The sequence below is a fragment of the Chamaea fasciata genome, unplaced genomic scaffold (assembly GCF_029207755.1).
Source record: "Chamaea fasciata isolate MVZ Bird 193981 ecotype frontalis unplaced genomic scaffold, bChaFas1.0.hap1 SCAF_2, whole genome shotgun sequence".
Classification (NCBI taxonomy): domain Eukaryota; kingdom Metazoa; phylum Chordata; class Aves; order Passeriformes; family Sylviidae; genus Chamaea; species Chamaea fasciata.
The window spans coordinates 15,231,520-15,259,088 of NW_027094087.1; the positions used below are offsets into that span (position 1 = coordinate 15,231,520).

The following is a 27,569-nucleotide window of genomic DNA, read 5'->3' on the forward strand; positions in this document are numbered from 1 at the left end:
TCCAGCAACAAGATAAGCTTTAATATGCTTCAGGTTATTAATCTTCATATGGTGTTTGCTTGTGCAACTTAGAGCATCCTTAAGTGCTTCTTTAAGGTCAAAATTGCCATTGCTTTGATTTTGTTTATGCCCTTGGTTCTGTAAGGCCCTGTTTACTTTTTGATTGCTCCCTTCTGAGTATCATCTTCATATTTTTGGCTTATTCCCACAGTTAATGCGGATTAATGCTCCCTTCCCCGAGGTCATATTAAGAGGCTTAAAGGACTTCTCTTAACTGCTGCAATGTGTTATTAATGAGGTGGGACTTGCACCCTGACGTTCTCTTTTCTGCCTGGTGGGTTAGTTCCTGTGCTGTGTCAAAGAAGCAGCTACAGTTTCAGTCTTTCATCTTGAGACTAAATACTTAGACAAACTCAGAGAAAAACGTCAATAAGGAAAGGTGTTATTTCTAGCCAGCTCTTCCAAAAGGTTTTGGTTAAAGATGGAAAAACTGTCTAGTTTCCTATTATTTGCATCTTATGTAAACACCTAGCAAGAAGAGCTTTGGCCAGTTGGCAGTATTTCTAAAATTTTCTTAACCGTAGTTTAGAGCAATTTTTTTTAGAGTGTGCTGACAGTTCTTACTCTTTGGATCTGTGGTGTTTACCAGCTTGCTGGATCTGTCGCTCTTGATGTTATAGTGACCATAACCAAACACAGCTGTTGAAACAGTACACAGAAAGAGCTTCATTTGCCCAAGACCCTGCATAGGCTCATGATTTGGCTTTTGAACCCTTCCTGCTAACATTATGTTTAAGTTAATTCTATGTATTGAGTCTTGTTTTGCCATACCTCACCAGCTATCCTGTTTGTGTCCCAAGACTGAATGTGTCTTCTGTACCTGCCCTTACAATATGTTTTAAATAACAGGCTTTCACAATCTTTCTGCAGAAATTAGCACAAATTCTGGATGTAGAAAAAAAGGATAAAGGTGCAGAACATTAGTGAGTCGTGTGAACATCATGAGCTTACATCAGTTTTAGTCTTAGTTCTTTCATTCATTTTGGACTCTAAAGTAAGTGGTGTTGATTTTCTACATGTGATTATGGGGTACAAAGAGAAGATTTCTTGTACCAGCGGAACAGTTACCAGCTGTTTACATCATTTCATGGGGGTAGAAGTTGAGTTCTGAGTTAATCTTCAGTGTAAATTTAATTAGTTAGTGAGAAAGGAGTTTTGAGGATTAGCTAGTAGGAGAGGGTACAGGGAGGACAGGCCACAGAACACAGCTGTCTTTTAAGAGTAATACGTAGTCTTAAGCTTTTTTTTAGTTATAGTATAGTTATGTGTTTAAATTATTTTCTGATGCTACTGTTGCTTTAATTAGTATTAAAGAAGCAGATCATGCTATAGACTAACATATTTTGTTAGATCTGACATTGGCTTCAGATGTTGTATTCCGTAACTCTGTACTGATCTTCCAAAGAGCTGTTTTTCATTCAAATAGCTGGAAAATAATTATACTCCTGCATGGGCCAAGTCAAGTATTGAGATATTCCTTGTTCTTCCTGTTTCACTTTCTGCTTGTGTGAATTAGGGTAGACTTGATGTCTTTTGAACATCTTCACTTTCCTAACTCTTTCTGGTGAAGCTCTCAGCACAGTATAGAAGCAGGAGTAGCCATGGCATTGGGTATGGATGATTAGTAATCTGTATTGAGCCTTGATGTGTTCACGTGAAAGCTTCATAACTGTTTTCCTTCTTAAGGGAAACTTTAAAAAGCCTTTCAGCTGCCCAGAAGCATAAAGGAAAGGGGGCACTTTCGTTTAAGGAACTGTAAACTAAAATTCACAAATAAGCATTTTGGAAGATTTGGAGCCCATGCTGATGAAATAGCTTTGATTTTTCTTGTGGCCATTTAGGCTTTGACATTTCTTGTGGTCATTTATTCTGTGTAAATCACGCTGCACAGGTTCAATGTATCTGGTTCCTTGGATAAGATCTTTGGGAATGTGAGGTATGTGATGTATGTGAGTGTGTTGCACTTTCACAGGAAAAAAAAGTGCAGTTGTGTTCCCACATTGCATCTTTGAGCTGGTGTTGTCCTCAGTTCTGATTCCTAGTAGAAATAGTTTTTTAAAGGCATTTGCAAGAAAGTAGCTAAATTTTAAAAAGGGAAAGGAGTTCCTGGATGGCTGTTGATCACTTGACATGAGGAAATGGAGATATGAAGGAGGTGCAGTTATAAGGAGAACCACAGGTTATTCACTGAACTAATTATGGCTGTATATGAACTAATTATGCCTACGTAGCTTTGAGGGCCTTGCTGTCTTCAAGTGTGTGCCAGAAGACATTAAAATAGAATTCATAAAAATTCCTTATGGTGTGTCCCACAGAATTGCATATCAAATGCTTCTGCTTTGCATCAGAAGCAGATCTGAAAGTCCAGTTTATTCTCTTGACTCTGAACTGTGGAAAACTGTTAAATTGTGAACGTCATAAATTTTCCTAGCTAGTGTGCAAATTGGAATACGAGCATTTTCTTGCCCCTCCTGTGGTTTTAAGTAACCATACATCTGAGTAGTGCCTAAACTTCCCATATACATTTCTTGGATATTAAAAGCTTTGTTTTTGCAGCAGAGTTGACCCAAACCTTATGTGAGATGTGCTCCACTAAAAAAAAAAAAAAAAAGAGATATTAAATTGGAAAATGAGGCAGCTTGAAAATTTACATGACATTCTTGTCTACCACTTGACTTCCAAGAGACTGGATCATGTGAGTGCTTCTTAATATTCAAACTGGCACAGAGAGGTGAAAGCTAATAGTGAAAATCTGAGAAAGTTGGAAGGTGTAATACAGAGGTGTAGAGCAGTGCTGTGATAATAAATAATGCTCATGTCGGCTAAATGTAGATCATATTTTGGTAACTTTTTTTTTTGTTTCAGGGCTGGAGGTTTTATGCTTTTTAAGAAAAAGACCCACCTCATCTTGTCTGCTGTGAGCTATAAAGCACACAGAGCCCCCTGTTTTAATATGACTTAATTCTGAAAAATATCCAGGCATCTAAATAGCTGACATTGCAAGCTCAGGTCTGTTCAGTTCAAAAACATTGGGTTTTCTGTAGTAACATTTGTGTTGCTAACTAATCTTTGCCTCCTGCCTTAATGCTGAAATAGTTGGAAGGATTTTGCTTAAATTCTTCCAAAGCTTCTGTTGGTCATAAAGCAAGGAACCAAGCTACGAAACTCATGTGAAAGCCAGGTAAAAACAGAGCATGTACCATCTTATACAGAGGCCAGAGCTGATCCCGATCTGAAAAGAATTCAGGGAATTTACTTGACAGAATTGTGAAGAGGGCACCAGTCAGAAAGCAGAGATGGTGCCCAGAGATGAAGACTGTCTTGGTGTGTCTTGATTAAAAACTCTTTGATAAGTAGAGTACTCCATTAAAGGCTAAGGAAGGAGACCTGGTGCTGAAATTTTAGCCAGTGTTGAAAGTTCTTTGTTCTGGAAATAGAGTAATTGTTTTTCAGCTCATCAGGCCTCTGAGAGAGCCCTAAGCAGTGATATAATTTTGGTGAATTTGGGCTAAGTAATTTATGTAAACTTCTACTTTGCTTGTACAAGATGATTTCCCATCTCTGTTAAGGCTGATTTTACCATTGCATTTACGTTTCAGGCAAAAGTAAGTTTCTGGTTACATGGGTTGTATGGAGAGTCATCAGGAATGGGTGGGTGGGGCAGCCTTTTTCAAATTCAGTTATAGATGTATAAAACTTTCTTCCTGGGTAATTGAATTTAAGCTTCATTCTGGAAAATGTATTCCTGTTTATAAAGTTCTTGTATCTGCCTGATAGAATTTCTGAAACTTGCTTATGGGCATAGGTGCAGTGCGCCCATTGTCAGTAACATCTGGAAGTTTTCAGCCAAACCCTCCATTCACAGAGAGAGCTGTTTGATGGCATCTTGGATGCTTCTTGCTGGAAGAAACCAAACTGCCTGCCTTGCTTAAGTTCAGATACTCTCTTGACAGCTTTGCAAATTTATTTAACATGTCAAAGGGCCTGCTGAGAGTAGAATTAATGAACCGCTTTGCTAAAAGAGCCAGTGCTAAAGAGGGAAGACCATGCTACTGGGAGAAGGCAGATGTGGGACAAAGAGAAAACAGACCTCCCCTTTTCCCTGCTGTGAGCTAATAGATCATCTCAGCTGCCAATAGCATGATAGGCTCCATGTGATTAGAAGGCTTTGCTGTTGCCCATGTTAGTGACCTGAGCTTTACAACTGATATTTAGAGCCAAAGCTAGAGTCAGTGTGATGGCTGAGTACCAGAAATAGAAAATCGAGTTTGGCTGGGTTCTCATCCAGACTGAATATACTGAAATTATTTTTCTTCCCAGGGTCATCAGATTCTTGAAGGGAATAATGAAGTGGTTAAGATGAAAGAGGAATCAGAGCTCTCCATGCTTGCATTTGCTACCCGTTATATGACCTTGAACAAATAATTATGAAATTCCATGAATACTTGAGGCTGTTGTAGGTAGTCCTGTTCTTCTGCCACAAACAGTCCAGACAAACAACAGTGCACCTCTCTCTCATTTGACTTCCCTTTTCTTACCTCCCTGCTGGATCATCTCTGCAGTGATTTTTATTAATTACACCAGATTATTAGACAAAAAACAGTGATTAGCTTTATCACTTCTGTTTCTCGGGCCTGGAGGAAAGCAGATTGGCATCTGGATCAGCTTAAGCTGTAAAGAAACTTAAGTGTTGAAGTCTGCCTGCTCTGTCCTCTTTTGTGGTGGGTACATCTGTGTAGCTGTAGGGAGCTGAATTGGAGGCACTTACCCAGATTTCACCCTTACTTACCCAGTTAGTTACCTTTAGTAACTTGTGGTTTTGGCAGCTTTACCTTGGTTCAATTTTCTGACCCTCACCATAAGACTGCATAGAACACATTGTGCAGGATGGGAACATGCATCAGGATACTGAAGGTGGCATTCTAGGGACAGATAGTGAAAGATTTTTGTATCTTAGTGTTGAGGGAACTAAGCATGAAGGCACCAGACAGCATGAAGGGACCAGACAGTTTCAGTCCTTTAGACCTCAAAAGACTTGGTAGACTGTCTGGAATCATCTGACGAAAGAGTCATCTTAATAAGGTTGATGATGACAATACTTGATTCTGGAGCAGTCTGATTTGTTTATGGTCTATGATAAACCTGGAGGGGGTTCCCAGAAAGTCATTGAATGGGAACACTAGATGAATTACACAACTGCAAATAGTTTCTCAGAATGATGAAAACGGAGTGCCTCTCTGTTTCTGAGTTTTGAGTGAAGCTGGTAATTGCTGAACAGGGATGGTCTTGCTGCACTCCACAGCTGCTCTGTTAAGATGCTGTTGTAGAGTTCCAGGAAGCTGCTCTTCTGCCTCTGCAGGCATGAGGGATGAAACCTGATGGTAGGTTCTGCTCTTCAGATCTCTCCTACAGCTTTCTTGATTAGACTTTCTGTGTATCTTTGGGATAGCTGTCTGCTTATAATCTGTGCTATCTTTACATGCAACAGTGTTTTTAAAATACAAGCTACTCAGGATTTCTCCTAATGGAAAATTGGTGGATCTCTTCTTCTGGTTTGTAGTAATTTATCTTCAGCATAGAAGGAAGCACTAATTTCTTTCATGTGAGTCAGCATGTAGTGGCTATGTAGCAGTTGCTTTATAGCAATGTAGAATGGCAATTAAAGCAAAAGATAACAAGGCCTGCAATGTAATTTCATTGCTCCATTGGCTTTCTTGGGAATTGCCAAGGTCTAGGACAATTGTAACCAAAATTGCTTCTGTCATAAACCCCGTAGAATGAGCTGTTAGACCCGCTGTACTACCGTGCTAAGCACTGATCCAGATACACCACTGTTAAGGCTGTGTGTACTGAATTGAGAGCTCTTGGAAAGGTAATTAACCTTTTCCATTGTATTAGTTCTACAAAAATAGGGGTTTTTTTCCGTAGGATATCTCATTAAGATACTTGCTCTAGATGCCTGAGGTCTTCAGTCCTGTATTGCTGGTAACCTGTAAACTCTTTGAGGAGATAGCGGTGAAAATTAGCTACACTCATTGCATATTTTGTGCCCTTTTTTTTATTTTTAAATGAGAGAAGGTCCTCCACTATCATCTTGCACTCACACTGGCCTTTTTAAGTAACTTCATTTTTTTAAAAATGAAGTTAGGTGACTCATGAGGCTGCCAAGGCACTTGGATTGTTTTTTAATCCTTGTATTTTGATTTTTAAGATGGGCTTTTTGGAATGACTGTTCTGGCTGCAGCGCATCTTATCCTGGGGGAATCCACCCTCATGATGAAGATTTCTTGACACTTTTATAGAAAGAGCAAAATAGCTGAAACTTGTCACTAAAGAAGAGGGAACCTTTTTTAGCACTTCATGTAGAAGGAGGAGGAAATGAAAGAATTGTGGATTATTTGCAGCTACTGTATTTAACATAGAGTGTACTGATTTATTCTCTAAAAAGCGTTGCTTTTGCAGTTTGAAATGCTCTGGTACGTCATTTCAAACTGCTTTCCCCTTGTCTCGTGGCAGTGCCAGGCTCTGTTGCTCCACGTACACTTTTAGCTGGTGGTTTCATTCCAGCAGTTCTCTCTCTGCCTTTGGCCTCTTGCTGCTGCACTGTCCTCTCCTTGGTCTGCTCAGCTGCTTGTCCAGCCATGTGTTGAACCATATTGAGGAACTGAGCTGGTGAAACTAACCCAGGAAGAGGGAGAGGTGGTTAGTTTCCATCCAGATTGGTTCCCAGATACGATTCTGTGAGCAGCTGCACAAGTGCTTATTTATGGTGGAAGGAATAAGAAAGGGTGATGCAGCGCTGGGGGCTGTCAGTGTTTGGCTGATGCCAGTGCTAGCTGAGCTGCAACACAGTGGGGTTTTTGTTTTGTGTATTCCAATGTCTCCAGCACAAAATTATATGAAATGCCTAGGAGGTAACACTAGAGATTTAAAACTTCCCTCAAAACAATATTTACTTTGTCACAAAACAAAGCACTTGATGAGGAATTCTAGAGCCTGTTTTAGTTGTCTTTGGGTATGTCTTTGTAGCTGATAGTCTCCTGGTTGAAGCTAATTATCTTTGATCAGGAGAGGTTAATTAGCTCTGAATGTTGCCTCTGTAGAGTTCTGAGGAAATTTTAATAATTCAGTGTAGTATCAGCAAACATAGTGGGTAAACGGAAAGATTTATTATCATGATTCAAGTCTGTCATCATGACCTCACACTAAAGAATGTGAGTGATAAAATTATCTATGTATTTGGAAATTTGTTCCTTATCAGCCAGGCTAAATGGATAGGAGGAGAGTGCTGGCTAAGCTGTAGATTCAGATAGACATTCATTACCTGTTGCACATTGAGTTCTGAGCTTTGTTGTGGTCTCATAGCCCCGAATTTAATGATCCTCTTCCAACTGGTTTAGGAGAAGTGAGACTTTAACCCCCAGATCCTGAAGGGTGCAAGGAAGTCACAAACCGTGGAGATAAGGACTCACATCTTCTTCATAGGTGCAGCTGTAGATTAGGACACTGACACCTTTTTTTTTTTATCTCAAACTTCACTGACCTCATTGTGTACTGTGAATGGTAAGAAACTTGTTTGACTTTGCTTGAGATCCAATCAATGAAACATACTACTTAAAGCAGGCACGCAAATTAGTTTGCAATCCTAAAGAGACCTGGAGAAAGTTGCCCTCTTTGTTAGGGTACAATATGGGCTGTTCTTTGTAAGGGATGAAAGGAAAAAAAAAAGATACGAAAAATTAAGGGAATTACCATGGTAGTTGATTGATTTCTGTGATATTAATTAAAAGAGATGACACATAAAATTCTTGAATCATTTTTATAGGTAGCAAAATGCACGTTCAAAGCCGTTTCTTAAGGAGTGTTTCAGCTGCACGTAAAAACGGCCAGCAAAGCTCCACAGCTTTGAGGTTAGATGTGAAAAAATGTTAAAGGTCCTTGTGGCTTCTTTTAAGTGAGGCTTAATATTTCTGTTGAGATTTTTGATACCAGTTTCTAAGAAAATAAGACCATGTAGTCTCACAGAATGTTTTTTTTTGTTGGTTGGGATTTTTTGTTTTTATTTTGTAGTTCATGTATATACTAGAGGTACCTGGGCATCATATCACAGGCTCTGTTTTTAGTCTAAGCCATAAATAGGCTATGAATGGAATGAATCCATCAGTGATTTTTAGGCTGTCACATGAACAGAAATTTGATATTCCTCATACCTTTCCATGGAAGAAAACGAATATATCACTGGAGTGGTATTAAGTGATATGAAGTGTCATACTATCATTCTAAAACAGATGATGGCCTTTCAACTCTTGTTAAAAACCTTTTAAGACAAGCTACAAACAAGAAAATTGTCTTTTGGTTTCAAAAGCTTTTAAAATGTGCTTTTGGTCAATCAGCTTTTAAGGTGGATTCAGCCATACAAATCAAGATGCTTTTGGGAAAAAACGGTTACAGATGGACTCTGAGGTAAAAATATGTGCTAAACCGGTTGTTTGAGGCTTGTTTGTGGATTGTGGTGATCCACAAGTATGTGGAGCCATTTGTCAACATCCCCATGTTAGTGGGTAAGCCACTGGTGGGTTGAGAGATTGATTGGGAAAATATGACGCTGAAGGATTTGGTGAGAACTTTGTATATTTGAAGTGGCAGTTTGTTGAGCGCTGTATTCAAGGGGAGCTGTTTGAAGCATGGGTCTTTGAAGTTACAATAGAAATAACAGCTAAGCAATGATTTAAGTGTGATCATCCTGCAAAATTGCTTTGTTAACTAGTTAAATTTTGCGAGAAGTTAATAATGTAAAATATTTGTCAAAGATTATGCGTGTCGTGTGCCTTGAAGCTAAGACCTTAGCCAGAGGTGGTAAAGCTGTTTGGCACAGACAGGTGGAGAGAGAGACTGATTTGATCTGATGATTTTCATTCAAGGTGCAGTATTGCAGTAAACCAAGATATTGTTGAGGTCAATGAAATCACTTAAACTAAATATTTTTGTGACATATCCTACTGTATTCATTCCAAGGGAAAAGGATTCTTTTATCACAGCAGATGGTATCTGACAGTGAAAAATCTTAAATTTCACCGTGCCCTTAATTTTCCCTGAAAATCTTGATTTTATTACTTTTGATTTTTTTTACTTTCATTTAAGGTTGTTAGAGCAGTTTCCAGGATTACTGTGAAATCAGGAAGCTTTGTTCAGCCAGTTCCATATGACTCTGGGTTAGGTGGTGGTTTGTTTGAGCTCTTTGTCCATTAATGCTTGTTGAAAATAGCTTTGGCTGGGAAGTGTTTCCAGTTTGATGGTGCAAAACATCGGGGTGATGCTACTGCTGTGTTTGAAGCTGATAGTGTCATATTTGCTTGAAACTGCTTGAAGAGTTGGGGTGATTTAGTCACGTGGGTTAAAAATTACATACAGGACATGAATAACAATAGCTTCTCGTGAATATCAGTGTTGCTTAATCTAAGCTTGTAGGTGTTTGTTGTTTGTTCTGTGGCTTTGCTGAATCCTGGCTGTTTATACTTGCTGTCTGACAGAAAGCTGAGTGTTTGATGGGATTTTTTTTTTTTTTCACAACAGTGCTTTGGGAATTATTAAAATGCTTTGGAAAAATAATTTTCAATCTAAGAAAGTTCTTTGATTTTTTTTTTTCTTATTTTTAGCGCCGGCTTCGTCATCTTCGGAATATTGCTGCACGTAACATTATTAATAAGAATGGTTATCGCCTTTTGGATACGTACTTCACTCTTCACTTGTGTGATAATGCCAAGATCTACAAAGGTAAACCAGGCTTGCTGTCAACCTTTTTGCTAGCTAATCTTTGAATTCTTATGATATGAATTCTCTTTATTCTTTTTTTTGTCTTGACAACTTGCTGCCATTAGTTACATCGCCTTTGCTAACACTGGAAAAGAGCTCTTTAGTTTTCTCAGTTTCATGAAAGCTTTCACAGTTTGCAGCCAAGGAGGTAAAACAGATGATAGGTTTTGTAGTCTCTTAAATCAGCCTGTTTTTGTCATTGCTCTTCCCTGAGCAATGATGTAAGAAATTGGGAACTTTCAAGGGCACATAAAAGTTATAGGTTTTGGATCTTTAGTTGTCTTTGTGGGGAAGAGTGTCCCACTCTGTGCATACCAGTTGTTTTACAGAGTATACATCAGCACATATTGTTATCAAGGTTTTCAAAAAATAGAATTGTCAGCCAATGATGTGAAGGCATCTCCAGGTATCTCTTCTAGTTTAGGCAACTGTGTTTGAGCATTAGATTTCCTCTCTGTCTTACTTTTCTTTTCCACTATGGTATATTGTTCTTCATAATGGAGAGATGTTATTAAAAATATGTTTTCATGCTCCTTTTGATGTGATTGGAGATGAATTTTGATTTTCTCTTAATTTTCATTTTCATCTGGCACAGTGACAGATCTGGCATCTTGTCTTGCTTTTTTTACCAAGGTTGGTGTTTTGAAGGATTAGAATATAGAACTTGAGCTTGCTGCCTGGACTTTGTTGTGGTAGTTGATTAAACCTGTCACTGATGACTGTTTCTGCAGGGTTCGGTGTTAGGGACTGTTTTGCACTTCATCAAAGCTTTATCCTTGGTCTTCAGTGGGCTGGGATATTGTACAAAATCTGTATTCCTGCCTCTAGGGCTGTCTTTCTAAAGTCTTGCTTTGACTGGGAAAGCCAGGGTTCATGCACCCAGTAGTTGCTTATTCCTATTGAAATACGGGGTTGTTGGCGCCTCTGTCAGGTAACTTGGCTGTTCCTCTCTGAGCACCTGGTACACGTCAACATTGCTCCTCAGGAAAGTGCCGTAATTAATTCATCCAAGCTGCTGTGTTCCAGGAAGGTGCTGTGTGTGGCAAACTTGTCATTTTTGCAAATGTCATCCAAATACTGTTAAGTACCGTGCCATGTTCTTTCCTCAGAAATCAAAGCCTCGTAAACCTTGAGGATTATCATGGGTATAAAGGTGAAATATTAAATTTAAATAATGACATGTAATAAGTGAGTGTGAATTTTAGTAAGAAGCATGACTGCATTTCAAAGTCTATCTCATGGATGGGTTACTAATAAACTGTACCCACTAACATTTGTCTTTCTTGATTGTTACTTCTTTTAGTTTTTTCTGTTTCAAATGCTAAGATTTGTATCAGTGCTTGAGCTAATCTAAAGGTACTTTTTTTACTTATTTTTCTTTAGAATTTTATAAGAGTGAGGTGATCAAGAATTCTCTGGTAAGTTACTTCAATATGGAAAAACTTTGTTTTCAAAATCGTGTATTTAATGCAGTGTATTGATTTCTCTGCTGAATACCGTAACTGTTTAATGTGTCTTTCCACTGTTCACTTCTGCTAGGACCATTGTGTTCTTTTCCACCTTTTCAGATTCTTTTAATGAGGGCTGGAATAGGGAGCTACTGAGTAGCAGAAATGTTGATTTCTATTAACATCTTCGTGTTGTGTAGGAAAACAGCAAGGAACATGTGTACCTGCCAGATATTTATGTACATTCTTTGAGGAGCTAATAGCTGTAAGAAACTGAAGTTTTAAAACATGATAGATTTTCTAAATTTTTCAGTTTAGATGAGTGAAGGGGCCAGAACTGAACAGTTTGTTACGAATCAGGAAGGGTAATAGTAGGATAGGAGTAGGATGTTGCAAATGTTGGCTAAGGGAGTTTGAAAACCTGCTGAAGACTTTTTAATGCCTGCATTAACAAGGTAGAACTGCTCCTTTTATAGCACTTTGGGTAAATGCTTTCAAACTCTCCTGAATGAAGGAAAAGCTGTCTGGTACTCAAGGCTGCTAACTTCTCCAGTTTCTGTCTTAAGTTGTTAAGAGTTTTAGTTCTGTCTGTTCTAAATCAGGAAAAGGAAAAACAAGAAGGGAAACTAACCACAGGATATAAGTGATGAAATGACAAAAATCTAAATAAAAGATGTCTTGAGAGCATCCTATGTATAACCTATGGGAATTTTAATGACCTGGTATTCGTGTGCCTGAATAGCTATGCAATATTCCTTCTTGTTAGGAGGACTTGGTTAATATATTTCTTCTGTAATACTTAGTGGGTAACTCCCGCTTTTCCAAGCTGCTTAAGCACTAGAAGGGAAGGTGAGTTCTTTCATGGTATGATGAGTTCCTGCCTTTTGTTTTGGAGGAGCTACTGTTTCTGTATTCAGAGGAGCGAGAGAAATAAATATAAATAAAAGCACTTTCCCATTTCTGCTTTTGTACACCCTGTTTTCTCTTGGCACTAGTAATATTGGATTGACTTGGTTTTGTTAGAGCTTTGGTCAGTTCTCTGGATGTTGTTAGAGAGGAATGGAAATACTTGAAACACGTCATATTTGCAAATCTGAGTTCTGGTGGAATTTGCCATTTATTTTAATGTGTGCTGCGTCTGAAAAGCTTCAGGTGTAAATCTGGTCTCGTGGAGTAAAGATGAGTTTTTAGTTACAGCATTTGAGGATTGAGCATCAGTCAAGGAGGAGAAGAATGTGAACAAATGTCAGCAAGTTCTGCTAATTTAATTATTGGGAAATATATCGCCCTTTAACTTTGGGAATACAATCTATACTCTGGTTTTTGAAAGCTGAATTATAACTGTGAAAGAAATGTTACTTCCATTTTGAAAGTTCCTGATTTGGTTAAACTGAATTACTAATTTTTTGAAGTAAATTCTTTGATGTCTTGTAATGGAAGGAAGCAAAACCCAGTCACAGTTTCAGAAGTACTTTACAGCATGTGCCTTTTAACTGAGGAATTTTCTCAAACAAACAGGTTAAGGAAGCAGCAGAGCTTGAAGTGACTGTTGTTCCTCATCCTTAAGATTTTTAAAAATCTTTGAGGGTGGGCTTTGCTGCTTTCTGAATTGTCAATTTATGGACTGGTTTCAGCGTGTTTAAACTGTATTTTTCCTTCTTTGAATACTTAGAATCCAACATGGAGAAGTCTTGACTTTGGAATAATGCCTGATCATCTTGATACCTCTGTCTCTTGTTTTGTTGTGAGGATCTGGGGTGGCAAGAAGGAGCACTTTCAGCTTTTGATTGAATGGAAAGTCAATCTAGATGGGTTAAAGTACTTGGGCCAGCAGGTAATATGAAAACATTTTTTCTCAACTTTTTTCTTCAGGAAACAAAACATTTGGATGAATTCATATACAGAATGCTGAGAAAGGAAATGACTGTGTTTGAAGATTGTATTTTAAAGTTTGATTACAGATATTCATGTTAGTTTACATCAGAGCTTTAAATCATAAAATTATATAGTGCTTGGGGTTGGAAGAGACCTTAAATATCATCTGGTTCCATCCCCCTACCATGGGTGGGGGACACCTTCCACAGGTTGCTCCAAGCCCTGCCCATCATGGCCCACTTCGAGGCATGGGACAGTCACAGCTTTTGTGGGCAACCTGTGCCAGGACCTCACCACCCTCACAGCCAAGAATTTCTTCCCAATATCCTATCTAACCCTGCCCTCTGGCAATGAGAATTTATTCCCCCTTGTCCAAAGTCCCTCTCCAGTTCTCTTGGAGCTCCTTGGGCCACTGTCAGGGGGCTATAAGGTCTCCCTGGAGCCTTCTCCAGACCAAACTCTTGAGTCTTACCTCTGTTTAGTTTCCAGCTATCTTATTTGGTTTTGTCACCTGGAAATGCAATAATAGGAAATATGCTCTGTCTGGTGTGTCTGATTTCAAAGTAGAATAGCTGAACATAGTGACTGTTGCTAAAGCTGTGAAGCGAACAGGTTTTCCATGGTTAAAGTCAGTTGTCTGTGAGGTTTTATGTACTTCTAGATTTCCAGGTGATGAAAAGCTGCTTTAGACTCTTGGAGCAATTTGTGCTTATTTGGTGTGAAAATTTGCGGTAAGCTGGCTGTAGACTGATTTGGTTTCTTCCTTCCCTACAGATTCATGCAAGAAACCCAAATGAGATTATTTTTGGTCTCAATGATGGTTATTATGGAGCTTCATTCGAACAGAAGGTAAGGGTGTCTTGTATTTGCTCTGGCTTGTTGGTATTGATGACAAACTGAAATTCAACCTGTGAGATTGATTTTTCACATTTGGATGCTCAGAAGATTAAAATGCTTTGTTTTGAGAAGGAATAGTTTTTTGACGTGACAGATATAAACTATTGTCTTGCCTTGGTTGCATGGATATCTGTGATGTTTTGAAATAACTTAAAGTGTAGCATTTAGGGTCCAAAAACCCTCTGGTTACTGAAAGTAAGCTTTGACTGTATTCTTTGAGGCAGACATTTCATTCAAATATAGGATATATTGAAAGTGATGTGGTTGTTAAGGCTCATTTTCATGGCAGATATAAAACCACAAAGTTCTGGTTATCAGTCTGAAGCCTAGAGTTTGTAAGTCTTTAATGGAAAGCTATTTGTTTGTTCATGCTGCACATGTTTTACCCCATGGGTTTTTTCCTGAAGGATACACTGTAGTATTTGTGCCTGTCCAGCCAATTTTGTCTCTGATTATTACCTCATTGTTGATGAAAAGGTTTAAAGGTACCTGTTGTAAATAGTGCATCTGACAGGTTTTTTTTTAATCTCAAATTGCTGGCAATAGTGTTGTACAGTTAGGTTGTGTTAAGGAGTCCCTGGTTGGAGAGGAAATGACTCCTTGACACACAGCTGCAGTTACTGCATTCAGTTTTCCTGAAGCAGGATGCAGTTGTAAATTTTCAAGATTTCAGTACTAAGAGCCTGGGCCTGAATTAGAGGATGGGAACATTATCTTTTTCCAGTTGTTGTCAGGACTTGTTCCCTAGATCATAAGGTTTAAAGGTACTTCTTGGTTTTGTTTATAGAATCGTATAATTGAATCATTCGGGTTGCAAGAGGTCTTCAGGACCATCTTGTTCCAGGCCCCTGCCATGGACAGGGACACCTTCCACTAGACCTGGTAGCTCCAAGCCCCATCCAACCCTGCCTAGAACACTTCCAGGGATGGGTCAGCCAGGCTTCTGTGGGGTACCTGTGCCAGGGCCTCAACACCCTCACAGGGAGGAATTTCTTTGAAATATCTGATCTAACCCTGCCCGCTGTCAGTATGAAGTCATTCCCCCTTGTCACAGAGTCGCAGAATATTCTGCATTGGAAAGGATCCACTAGGATCATTCTGTTATTCCAGGCCCATGTCCAAAGCCCATCTCCAGATTTCTTTCAGCTCCTTTAGGTACTGGCAGGGGGTCTGAGGTCTCCCTGGAGCCGTCTCTTCTCCAGGCTGAACACCCCCAGCTGTCCCAGCCTGTCTCCAGAGCAGAGGGGCTCCAGCCCTCAAGCCCATTTGTGGTGTCCTCTGGACGCACTCCAGTAGCTCCATATCCTTCTGATGTTTGAGATTGCAGAGCTGGATGCAGCACTGCAGGTGGGGTCTCTCACCCTGCAAGTTTCTCATTCTGTATCTTGGTTGTAAATACAGTAGTAGCCTGTCGTATAGAGGCACAAAGTAGGGAACTCTTGTAGCGATACTGGTGTATCCCAGACAACTGTAGTATAGAAATTGTCTTTCTTGAATAAAAGGACCATAGCCAGAGGCTTTTTATTGTTATTGTCACTGTTTCTTCACTTTTTTTTTAGAGATGCCATAAAACTTTTAAATTCTCTATCCTTGACAATATATAGGTATTAGGAGCTTTACCTTTCTTCCACCTCTTCCATCCAGCAGCAACTTGGGTGTTGTCAGGATGCTCAAAAGAAGTTTTCTTTGAGTCGTGTTCCTACTCAAGTTGCAGGTTTTTACTGCTATGGATATACTTAGCTCATGGCAAGGAAAACAGTTGGGTTTCAAAGATTTCAAAAACCTTTGTGGATGCCTTCTGAACACTGAAGGGTTCTCTTTCTTTAGTATAGATATATGACTGTAACTCTTGTAGTGTTTACAGCTTTTCTTCTCAGTGTAAATATAAAAGTGTGCTGCCAATATAGCTGCTTTGTTCTTGATCACATTTGACTTTCGCATAATTGTACCTCCAACTTCTGAATATGAACAAGTTTATTATTGTTTTGCTGGAAAATTTCAGCAGGATTCTGCTACTTTCATCAGAACCATATCCAATGTATTTTTCTGTTTCTGTTCTGGCACTGGACCACTGAAGCACTTGTTCCTCTCTGTTTCACCCTCTCTGTTAATCATACACTGAACCTTTATTTGGAGTTGCTTGAACTGGATCAATGTTTAAGTAAGATAGATGTGTGCTTCAGGGACTAATTTTGAAGCTGTTAACCTGGATTTAAAGTATTCTTGATCCTTGAGCAGCTTTTTTGAATCTGTTTAGTTTTGTTGAGGCTTTATGTGTGTGTGTAAAACCAGTATTTACCCAGGTTCAACATAAATCAATTCTGGATGCTGTACTAGAAGCCAGGCTTCCCATCCCTCTGGTTTCCTCAATGCCTTCCTGACTTACAGATTGCCTTTCAACTGTTTTATGCTTGCTGCTTCCAACTGGTAGAACGCACCCTTGTTCTTGCAGAAATACCTTTTCAGAAAGTGCATTGAGGGAAGCAAGTGTAGCTTCTAGTTAATGACTAACTTTCTGATTTTTCCTTGAAGTAAAAGAAGTAGTCAGTACAACTCTTCATGGCTCAAAAATTGTCAGAGGCATGGGGAAGACAAACATAAGTTGTATTTTTCAGGGATGCTGAATTGTAACTTCATTTTCAACTATCAAGAAGGAAAGACCCTCATCTTTGGAAAGCTACATCTCTCTCTTTTTTCAGTCTGTGATCTCCATCAATGTATGTAGAGTCTTCCCCACATATGCATATTCTTTAAGTATTTTTTAGCGGCTAGATCCTGCCACTTTGCACAAGCAAAGCCTTTTTCTGTGTTTACAAGTACATGTGCCTATGTCCAGTAAATGTGGCAGAGGAAAAGACACGCTCCTCTTTCGGAGGGTAAACTTCCTAATGGCTAAGTCTTAAACCCTTACATTACATGTTCTGCAAATTTCCTCAGGGTAGAGCAGTTTGCATGCACTACTTGGTGCCTGATTGTCTGGAAAATTCCTTTCAACACTGTAGTACAGGGGAAAAAGAAAGGGCTAAAATAGGTTGCTGCTGCAAATTCTTTCACTCCTGAAAACAGTTATTCTAGGTCAGTCCTCTTGTTCTCTGAGAAATGTTGCACTTTGCTTTCGGAAGGCAGTGTTTGTTGAAGTGCCATCAACTTCATGCTGTAAAATCCTAGAATGGTTTGGGTTGGAATGAACCTTAGAGCTTATCCCATTCTACCCCCCTGCCATGGGCAGGGTCACTTTCCACTGGATCAGGTTGCTCCAATGGCCTTGAACATTTCCAGGGTTAGGGCATGGTGATGCTGGTACATTGTGCGTTTTCAGTTTTCTACCATCCTAGTTCTTTCAGACATTAAGATGTTTTTATTTTGGTATTTTTAATGGAGAGATGTCTGGATTTCAGCATTTAGCATCCACTGTCTTGAGTATGGAAATGAGGAGCTGAGAAAGCTGCTGGGATGTTGCCTCTGTAGCAATGTGATGTGCTACATAGTGTGTATATCTCAAGATTATTTAGATGGAACCATATTTTTGGTGGAAAGGAATGTCTGCTGTGTGGCCTGTGGTTAACACAGTTGTGTCAGGACATGTTGACGTTTAACTCTTGAATTTCAACATCTTCTATAGGGAGACTCACTCCTGTTGGAGCAGGAAAGAATCTTTAGGCAGGGATTGTAGTACTCAAAATCCTTCTCTATCTGTTGGAAAGCTGTCTGATCACAGGTATCAGATGGGCCTGCTTTATACACTAAAGTAAGTGCCTTTTTTCCTGCAATCCATAATCTTTCTGACAGTGCTGCCAGGTGGCTTGACCTGCTTAAAATTTACTTTATCATGTAAAGCAACACTTTGCAAAAGAGTTTGCAACTTTTCTAGGAATTTGTGTGACTGTGCCTGGTATGGAAAAGCTCAATATCTGACATTTGCAGCATGAGGAATTGCTGTTTGTCTGTTACTGTTTTGATACCTTTTGTACAGAATGAATACTTTGGTCTCTTAAAAGAACAATGGTACGTCATTCTTACTTTGTAACTTCCAGAAACTTGTTCACGTCACTCAAAATTAAGATTACTTTGATCTTTTAATGTGTTACAGCATGGATAAAGGATAGAGCTTTATCTCATGTTCATGTAATTCTCTGGCACGTGACTGAGTGGGCTCTCAGATCTGAAGCTGAAGAATGGCAGTGTTGTCAGTTGCACTTTTCAGTGTTTCTGTGCATAAAATTCAGGCAGTTATGGATTATAAAGTTCAAGAAAACACACTATGTGTCTAGAACACAGATAAACTGATAGGCCTTTTATACCTTTATAGGATAAGTGGTGTTATTGCCACTTTAAATTGTTCCTACCTACCATAGATAGAACATGTGTAATGGCATTTAAAATACATTAAATGCAAGATCACTTATTCTACTAAAAGTGCATGCTTTTAGTCAAGATGGATTTTTTAAATTTTTATAAAAATAATATTTCTTTTTCCTCAAGGATCACTCAGGTACCCTGAAGAGCAGTCTTCTCCAGGTGGATCAGAGCTGTGTTCGAAACTCTTATGATGTCTTCTCTTTGCTTAGGTAAGGTTTTTGATAATATTTTGTGTAGCTGTTGTAACTTCTGTAGTGTCTGTGTGTGGGAGAAATCTTTCCAAATATTAAAAAGACCCCCCCAACATTCTGGTGTGGAATGTGCAAAGGAGGTGTCAAAGTTGGGCCAATATACTCATGTATTGAGGACCTGGGCTGTGATGTATGTGTAGTCAGTGGTGGTCACTGGGCTTCTGACGTGTAGATGCTTCAGTGCTCTGAACTAGGACTGACTCTGGAGCTGGCCCATGGACATGCCTTGTGAATGTCAAAATCACGGAGTTTCTTTGTTGGAAAGTTTCTGTGGAAAGCCTTTACTTTGTTCTCAAGAGCAATAAAATTTTTTTAAATACGTGAAAGCAGAGTCAGGATCCAGTTATTCCAACACAGATGTGGTCTAAGAAAGGTACAGTGGTATTTTGCTTTTGGGTGGCTACTTAAATGTCTGTGGTGATAAAAAAAAATGAAGTGCTAGTATTAGGTTAAACAAGATGTCCTTTTTCAGATCTCCTTTAATTATAATAGTTCAGAAATATTAGTTATGAAAAAGTGTAATTGTGGTCCACCACTGCCAATAAGTTGGTTTTGAGGAATCTCTATTTAAATGGCATTTTACAAGACAGGTTCATAACTTCAGTTCTGCAGTAAAGGCAGTAGATGTGCTATGAAGGAAACCCTTGAATAAGAAATATTTAAGATGCTTTCAAAAGTCTATGTAATAATACATTTGACTTTTTAAATCAGCTGTACAAGTTAAATCCATTTGACAGTGTTGACAGTAGGTGTCAGTGTTGCCTGTCTGAAGAGAGAGAAAAAGTCAACTTAGGTTGCCTATTCAGATGTCCTTATTTAAGCTCTCTTAAAATTTGAGTGTTCCGTTTCTTGATTCTGTAAATCACATTTAAACTGAAGGCTGCTTTCTAAATGTTTGTTTTCTGTGCTTTTAGTGGGAAACCACCAGGAGGAGTGTTAGGAAGTTCTGATTACATTCTGGCACAGTCCATTAGAAGAGAACTTGTACTATCTAACATTAAGTCTTTGTTAAACAGAAAAAGGAAAACGTGAAGTGTACCCTGATTACTTCATTCATGAGGGTTTTTCACATTTTGTGAGCACATCAATGTAGTATGAGGCACATTCCAGGAAAGGGACTCATTATGATCATGAACTTGACTAGCTGGACCCCTGTGTAATTGATCTGTAGTTCTTCTGAACATGCATGACTGTTTTTCCTTGAGCTCACAAGAAATTAAGATGTCAGCTGTGATGAAGTTCACGTTGTTGAGTGCTTACCAGTGCTGTTTTGAACCCTGACTACTGGAGATTCTTTCTGTTTTGGGGATGTGAGAGTCCAGGCTCAATCTCTCACAGTGCCTAGGCCTGCTGTTGGGTTTAGTTTCTGTTAAGCTCTGTCTCTGAGCTTAGATATTCTCCTTTTTTATTTTGTCTCAGAAAGAGCAGTGTTTTTCAGACCTCAGAACCAGGCCTGCTGCTGATTGTATTTTAATGGATTATGCATACTATATCGAGGGGTTTACATTGCATTGTTTAGTTCCAGCATAAGTTAGAAGCTGTAATTTGTAACTCTACCTAGGTGTCATTTTTGTCTGATTTCATTGTACTTGGGAAAGTTTGTCAGTAACTAAGGCAGAGTCCTCTGTGTAGTTTAGAATCCTTTATATTCCCTCTCACATTAACTCTGCTTTTTTACAGGTACCTTTTCTATACTGCTGCTTACCTTTGATATCAAACTGAAAAGCCTGGTGGTAATGTTTGTTTTAAAATAATCTCTAGTCACTTTTTGTCAGGTGTCCTTTTTCTCCTACCAAGCAGTTGGGTTTGCCACCTCCTTCAGGAGTCCATGCTTGAATAACCAGCCCATGAACTCTTCCCAAAGATAGTTGGTATTAGTGTGTTCCTCTTTGAACAGAAGAGAGAGATGGGCATAATTTGAGTTATGATTCATTAGACGGGATGTACTTTGGAAGGAAATGAGTTGTTGTCTTCCTTTTTCTGTCCATTGGCTGTAAAGAGAATACTGAGGTGTCCATACCATAAAGATTTTCATCAGGTCACATAAATCCCATGTTTTGAAGAGTTTCTCATGATAAAGATGCTTCTCTGTAGTAAAAATTCACAAGCTGCACATGTGGTTTCCTAATGTTTTCACAATAAATGTGGGTATGAAGAATAGCTTGTACTGGCTTTATTTAAACTTTTACAAAAGGAAGCAAATCCTTGTGACAGTGGGACTTGAGTCCCAGTTGTTGTGGTTGTACTGTGCTACCAGATGTGGCAAAGCCAGTGATAGCCAAAATGGAGAGAACTGGCTAGCTCATCCCCTAACTCTTGACTGCACGGTGAGAACTTCTGTGGTTGATCTGTGTTTCAAAACTGCTTTTAGAGGAAGAAGTGATGTAGTTTTTTTCCTTGGAAGTGAATAGCTAAAATTTATGAAGCTTGTGAATAGACCTTAATGAAAAGTGTATGCTTGGCTCAAGTTATGTTGATTTATAATTGGGAGTGACAGTGTGTGTGAACAATAATTTTTTTTTTGTGTGTGTTGGATTAAAATAGTGCTTGTGTTCAGATGCTGAATTACATGGATTTACAAGTTATTTAGGCTGGACAAAAAAGTCAAATGTTCAGGCAACTCCTCTTTACACAAAGAATGTTTCAGCACCTCTGTAGCTTATAACCCTTCTTCTGGGACAGGAACAAGATTCTCAGGCAGACATGGTGCTGCTTGTAAGTTGTTTGTGCCATCTGGAAGTGACAAATGTTCTTTCAGCCATTTGCTTTAAAAGGGCTAACTAACAAAAATTCTCCACATCAACTGGAAAGCTCAAATTTTGAGTTTTTTGTTGCTTGTCATATTTTCTGAAAAGAGATAATTTAAAGACTTTTTAAACATTATGTTTCTGGTATTAATAGGTTACACAGTAACACCTTTCACACAGCACTCGAGATGGGCCAAATTCCTCTGAGGTCATGTTCTGGACATGTGTCAATTAATTAAGTTCTGAGCACGTTTGCAGCACTAATGGGATTAGGTTTATATTTAGTATTCTCTTGGTTTTCTAGCCTTTCTTTTCTTAAAGCTTTGAAAAATAGACATTTAGTATTAAGTGATGTTGAGAAGATGAGATCACTAAAGAAAGGGCTTAAAATGCTATGTAATAAAATTTTACTTCAATTTCTAAATACAAAAATTAATATAGTGTATTCTGCAACAGCTTTTTGTGTTGTTGTGACACTTACAGAGCCAATTGGCTTGTGCCTCTAAGTATGTGAATGCCTGAAATCCTCCCATATTCTGCCTGGAGACAAAAAGTCTAAGAGCTAGTGAAAATCTGCCCCTTTGAAGTTTTGCTTCCTATAGTTTTTATTACTCCATTCAGAACTGCTGTCTCTATGGCTTAACTGTTCCTTCAGCAGATGGCATGGTATATTTGTGGTATTTAGCCAGCCAGTTAGTGCAGATTGAAAATATTTTGCTTGTGTTTGTGCTTAAAAAAAAGTGTTCTTTTACAACAAAACCAGCAACAGAATCTCTGACATTGGCATAATTTGAGTGCTGAGATGGGTAAAAAGATTAGCTCCAGGCAGCTGCTTAATATTATTAGTGTCTAATCTGGCACAATTTGATTTGAATAATACTTCTGGGTATTAATCTCTCATGGGGCCAGGGTATGGTTCAAGTGACAGGTTTTGTTTCAGGGTTTGCCATCTGTAATACAACTGTTCATTTAAAGAGGAGTGCGTATCTTGTCACTGAAGAGATACTGCTTAAGAATACAAATGCTGGTAGTGTTTGTCTGTGATCTGAAACTGAGATATTAATAAAATCACCTTCCAGTGACCAAGGCTAAAACTGTTGCCATAATATAAAATCAGCTTTTGTTTAGCTCTGCTTATTTTAGGAAAGATGTTTATAAATAGTTATTTTGCTTTTGTTAAAAATCTTCCATCTTTATTAACAGTTTTATTGAGCAAACAGTACTTGACCTTTGAAACTAGAAATGAAGACAAAATATATGGTCAACGTAGGCTGCTGTGGAGCTGTAAAACCTCTCAGTTGCTCCACAGTGTAGTTTCTCTGAGACTACAGAGTCACTGGGATTGCATATGGCAAATGTACTAACTGCCTTTATGCAGCTATTTTTAACACATGGAAACAATGCTGAAAGTGAAGCTGTTTTTCATAACCTCTGAGTAGGGAATAGTAGAGCAGTACAAGGGCTTGTGGGCTTAAGCTACTCAGTGCTGAGGTGTATCTCTGGTACATTGACTTGTCTTCTTTAAACCGGTCCATCTTGAACAATGTGTGTCCTGTCTGACAGGACCTCAGCCAGACTTTGCTATTGTATAGTTGATTTAAGTAGCACTTCCAAACTTCAGGCTTCCAGTTGTTTAGTGGGGTGAAAAGGAGGGAAAGCAGGAAGAAGACATGCTGTCATCACTGGCTGTCTAACTTCAGAGAGTTGCACAGCATCTGATAAATCCAGATGTGAGCCATGCAAAACTGTACTGCCTTTTGAACTTCCCTGAAGTTCCTCTGTTTCCATCTTCATCTCCATGAAAGAAGTGAACCCAATGGAGCTAGGCAGTAGATGGGACTACATGGAAACAGTTGCTTTTTGCTACCCTATTCCTTGTGACGTGCTGGTAGCTGCATAGAGATAAGGACAGGCAAAAAAGATCTATTAAATTTTAAAATACGCACTGACAATTAAGTCTCCTGTTTCTAGCTTTTCCCTTTGCTGTCCTTTACTCAGAGAAGGGTCCCAGCTATTCTGTTGTGACCAAAACCTCTCTAAACGTTGCAGTTACGGATGTTCATGTGGTGGAACAGTCACTGTCTTTCTGTAGAATGTGCCTGGATCAGGAAAGATGATCACTGATAAATCACCTGATACTCTTGCAGTGCCTTACTGTAGCTTTTTTTGAGAGTATCTTGGCAGTCACATTGCAGACTTTCAGACTTCAATGTTGCTACTGCTGCTGCCATCATCCTCTCCCAGTAGATGTGGAAATACACCATCTTAAGTGTGAAACAGGTTGTAGGATTCCTCTGACCTGCTCTTAAATCACAAAGTTCCTCTGCTAAAACGTGCCTTTGGGGGAGGGTGGGGAGGTGGGGGATGGTGCGGTGTGTGTGATGACCAGGTTTGATGTTTCTAAACAGAAAATATTTGCACTTGGAAGACTTGGCTCTTTGTACCCAGTAGTCAGCCAAGACCAGGCAGGCATCCCCCCTTGGATTTGGACAGGTGAATCCAGGCAGCCTAAGGCCAGGATGAATAAATAGGAGCTGGAATCGGATCTCTAGAGTGCCTTTTGTATGCTTAATTAAGCAGTACTGAAATGGATGAACAGTTTAACAAGTGTCATCCTCCTTGGCCTGAAAGCTTTGTGGGTTGGAATTGTCCTGTGGTGGCTTCCTGCGAAATAGCAATGGAGATGAAAACTGGGATCTGATTTTTTTTTTCTATTTGAGAGGTTCCTTAGGGATTTTTATTGGTGGTATCAGACTTTTGGACAAATCTCTTCCCAGGCATTTTACCTCTGTGGTGCTGAGCTGTATGGGAACTGAGGCTTTTCAATCATTAAAACACTAAACTTACAAGCCTGCCTTGTGCCAGAATCTGTAAAAGATAGTGCCATGGGTCATAGCAAGTTGAAACAGTCCATGAAGCATAAGAGCAGTATGTGTTTGTTAACTGGTGGCTTAGCCTGCTGCTGCTGTGATCTTCAGTTTTCCTAATATGCCAAATGCAATAAGCTGCCCCTGCAGTGACACATTTTTAGCTTAGGTGTATTGCTAGCTCTTGGTCAAATTTGGTTTCAAAGCACTTTTGAGAGGAATTACACAAAGCTGTGCAGGGCTTAAAAAGTAGCTTTATTCTGCCTCTTTATTTGAGACAGTGTATAAAAGCTGGTATCAATGAATCAATACTGTCAAGTCAGAACCCCAGGTCCTGCTCCTTTTTCTGGCTCTATGAAATAGATGAAAACCAGTATGTTGTAGAATTGTAGAATAGTTTGTGTTCAGAGGGACCTTTAAAGATCATCTAGTTCCACCTGCCTGCCATGGCAGACTAGGTTGCTCCAAGCCCTATCCAACCTGGCCTTGAACACTTCTAGGGATGGGGCGCCTACTACCACCTTGAACAACCTGTGCCACTGTTTCATCATCCTCATTGTAGACAATGTCTTCCTTATCTTTAATCTAAATAGCCAAGTGTCACCAAAGGAGAATCTAAGTAATTTATTGACAGATACCTGAAAGTATCCTGAATCCTTCTTAAGGAGGATTTTGTGAATATTAGGACCGTTTATTTTTGTTACACCTTTGTCCTGGATATGGCCATGAGAATGGTGCTGAGTTGCTTTCTCTGTCAGCCCGGGCAAAGATTATGGTGGATTGCAATTATGTACGTAAAATCCTCAGAACTATCCAACTACAGCAGGGAAAGTCAAGGCAGAATTTTGACTGAGAACAAATACAATGATTAAAGATCCTGTTGTGGGGAAAATACTCTAATAAATTTGCTCAGTAAAGCAGGGCAGGATAGGGAAGGCAGGAATGTTCAAGAAGCTGCAGAACACTCCTCAGAACGTTATGACCATCCCTGTTAGGTGGGAGTTTCTACTACTATAGATGCAGAATTCTGCTTCTCTTGGAAGAAAACTGAGATTTGAATTTGGGGATGGCCTCCAGGAGGAAAGTGCAGCAGTATGCAGCTTTGAAACATGAGTTGCCTGAATATTGGCTAGTGTTCCACCTCCTTCCTCCATTGCATAAGCCTGTGCTCTGCTGTCACAAGCACTTTAGCAGTTATGTGGCCTTGAGTGGAAGAGCACAATCAAGTGGAGAGCGACTGGTCTATTTTTGGGTGGAGCCTAGAACATATTCAGTCTGAATTTGTGCATCTTCCTTTTCAGTTGTTCAGTGAATCCCAGTCTTAGGCTTGCTCACTGCCTCAGAGTGAACACTGAAACTTCTATGAAGTTTTGTTAGGAAAAGGCCGTTGAATTCTACTGGTGTTACTGTCCACCTGGCAGGAGTCATCTTGACATATTTATGCACTTTAGAAATTTGATTTGCATCTAATTTACCTTTTTTACTAAATACAGTGTCTTGAATATGATTCTGTGTGCCCTGGCAGCAAGGTTTCTGTAATCACAAACTGAGAAAGAACAAAAAGAATCTTCTTTTGTAATTTGCCAAATTTGTTTTTTGAATTAAAAAAATCAACCCATAAATCCATCCATTTAACTGAAGTTAAATCTGTGAATCGGAATAAGAGAACTAGAGACATCTCACCTTTTTTTGCTTCATTTCTCAAAAAAATTGAGTTTCATGTTAAAGCTCTCCTCTTCCATTCATGCCCTGTGAGTATTGAAGGTGATCTGTATCCTACCTAGCTTCCTTAAATACTCTTCAAACTGGAGGCTGGAACCTGCCCTGCTGCCCATTTGATAGACGTGTTTTTTCCTTTTCTTCTCTGTTTCCAAGTAGCTCAAAGCATTCACTGTTGCAGTCCACAAATCCACGTGGACTTGGTTATTTTAAAGCTTAATTTGAGTCTTAAATGTGGAAGACTTAAATGTAGACTCTCCAATGGAAGCATAATGCTTACATGTAAGTAATTTACATGCATAGGACTCAGAACTGTTTGAAAGAATGATGGAGAGTTATCTGTGCTTGTAACAGCACTGTCTTATGTGAGTTTCTTACAGCATTGGCTCTTGTAGAGGTTTAATGTCACAAATTACTAAGTCAGACTTGTGTTTTATTCTTTTCTTACTCCCTACTGTCTTTTCTTGCCCTACATCTGCTTTTGACAAATTGTAGGTATAGGTTTCTGAAGAAATTGGAAAGGGAGTATATGATTATAAATTAGGATTTTTTTCTTGTGGGAAAGCTGATGTTGCTTTATATTTTATATAAAGATGTAGCTTTATATTTAAATTATAGTTTAAAGGATTATGAAAAAATCTTAGAGTTGGCTTGTAGCTAGAGGGAAAAAAGCGACATGGACCCCCTTATGCATCTGAAGAAGATGGCTTTATTGCAGAAATCACCCCTTTTCATACCTTTAATCTCCATCGGACATAACTGAAACCAAACTGAGGCCTAGCAGAACTTAACAGAGGAAGGGCACCCATTGGCTTGCTCAGCTGCAGTCCACATGTCCTGTCACCCAATCAGCTTCCCGTTCATATGCTGTCCATGCATTCCTCCAGCCAATCACCATCTCACTTCCAGCTGTCACTCAGTTGACTCTCTCCTCATTCATAACTGCCTCTCACCCCACAACTGACTTCCTGCCATGCAGCCTGCAGCTGTGCATTTCCACAGGGCCTTCTGGTGTGCATAAGTCTTAACAACTTTAACAAATATAACCCCATATTCCACACTGGCTGACAATCTCCAGAATCTAAATTTGTGGACTGGTATAAAGTAGTGTGCATTCTAGTTTTTGAATTTAATAGGAAAGACTTTAATTTTTTTTTTTTTTTAATAGGCTTGGATACTTTGCTTCCAGGACCCTACATGTCACTTACTGCCAGAAGTGTTCCATTCTATTTTCTAAATCCCATGTAGTAATTCTCAGTTTAAATTCTTGCTGTAACCGAAGGTTGTTCTGGCAAATATGACCAGCGGCATTTATTTCTCTTGTGAGAAGGAGCTGTAGTATGGGACTGCTATAATTAATTGATATATTTATGGCTTAAAGTTCTGTACATGAAAAATCCAGATCTGTCTGGTAGAAAATAGATATTGGGAGTGGATGATAGAACTGCAAAATCATGTCCCAACTGTCTGATAAAGCTGAGACTCTTTCTTTAGTGTAAATACAGGCATATGTTATTTTAATGTTGGGGGTTA

General features: G+C 39.1%; 1 protein-coding gene across 6 annotated transcripts in view; it reads left to right on the plus strand.

The window, feature by feature from the left end:
- The window catches only part of UVRAG (UV radiation resistance associated), a 282,645-nt gene that overhangs the window by 5,067 nt on the left and 250,009 nt on the right, over positions 1-27,569 (plus strand). For all 6 annotated transcript variants that reach the window (XR_010725357.1, XM_066208721.1, XM_066208727.1 and 3 more), the window contains exons 2-6: positions 9,717-9,834; positions 11,257-11,291; positions 12,994-13,155; positions 13,971-14,045; positions 18,576-18,661. Coding sequence is in view for 5 of the 6 variants with exons in the window: in XM_066208721.1 (XP_066064818.1) it covers positions 9,717-9,834; positions 11,257-11,291; positions 12,994-13,155; positions 13,971-14,045; positions 18,576-18,661 (476 nt within the window). In the remaining variant the exon portion in view is untranslated. The remainder of the gene's footprint in view (positions 1-9,716; positions 9,835-11,256; positions 11,292-12,993; positions 13,156-13,970; positions 14,046-18,575; positions 18,662-27,569) is intronic.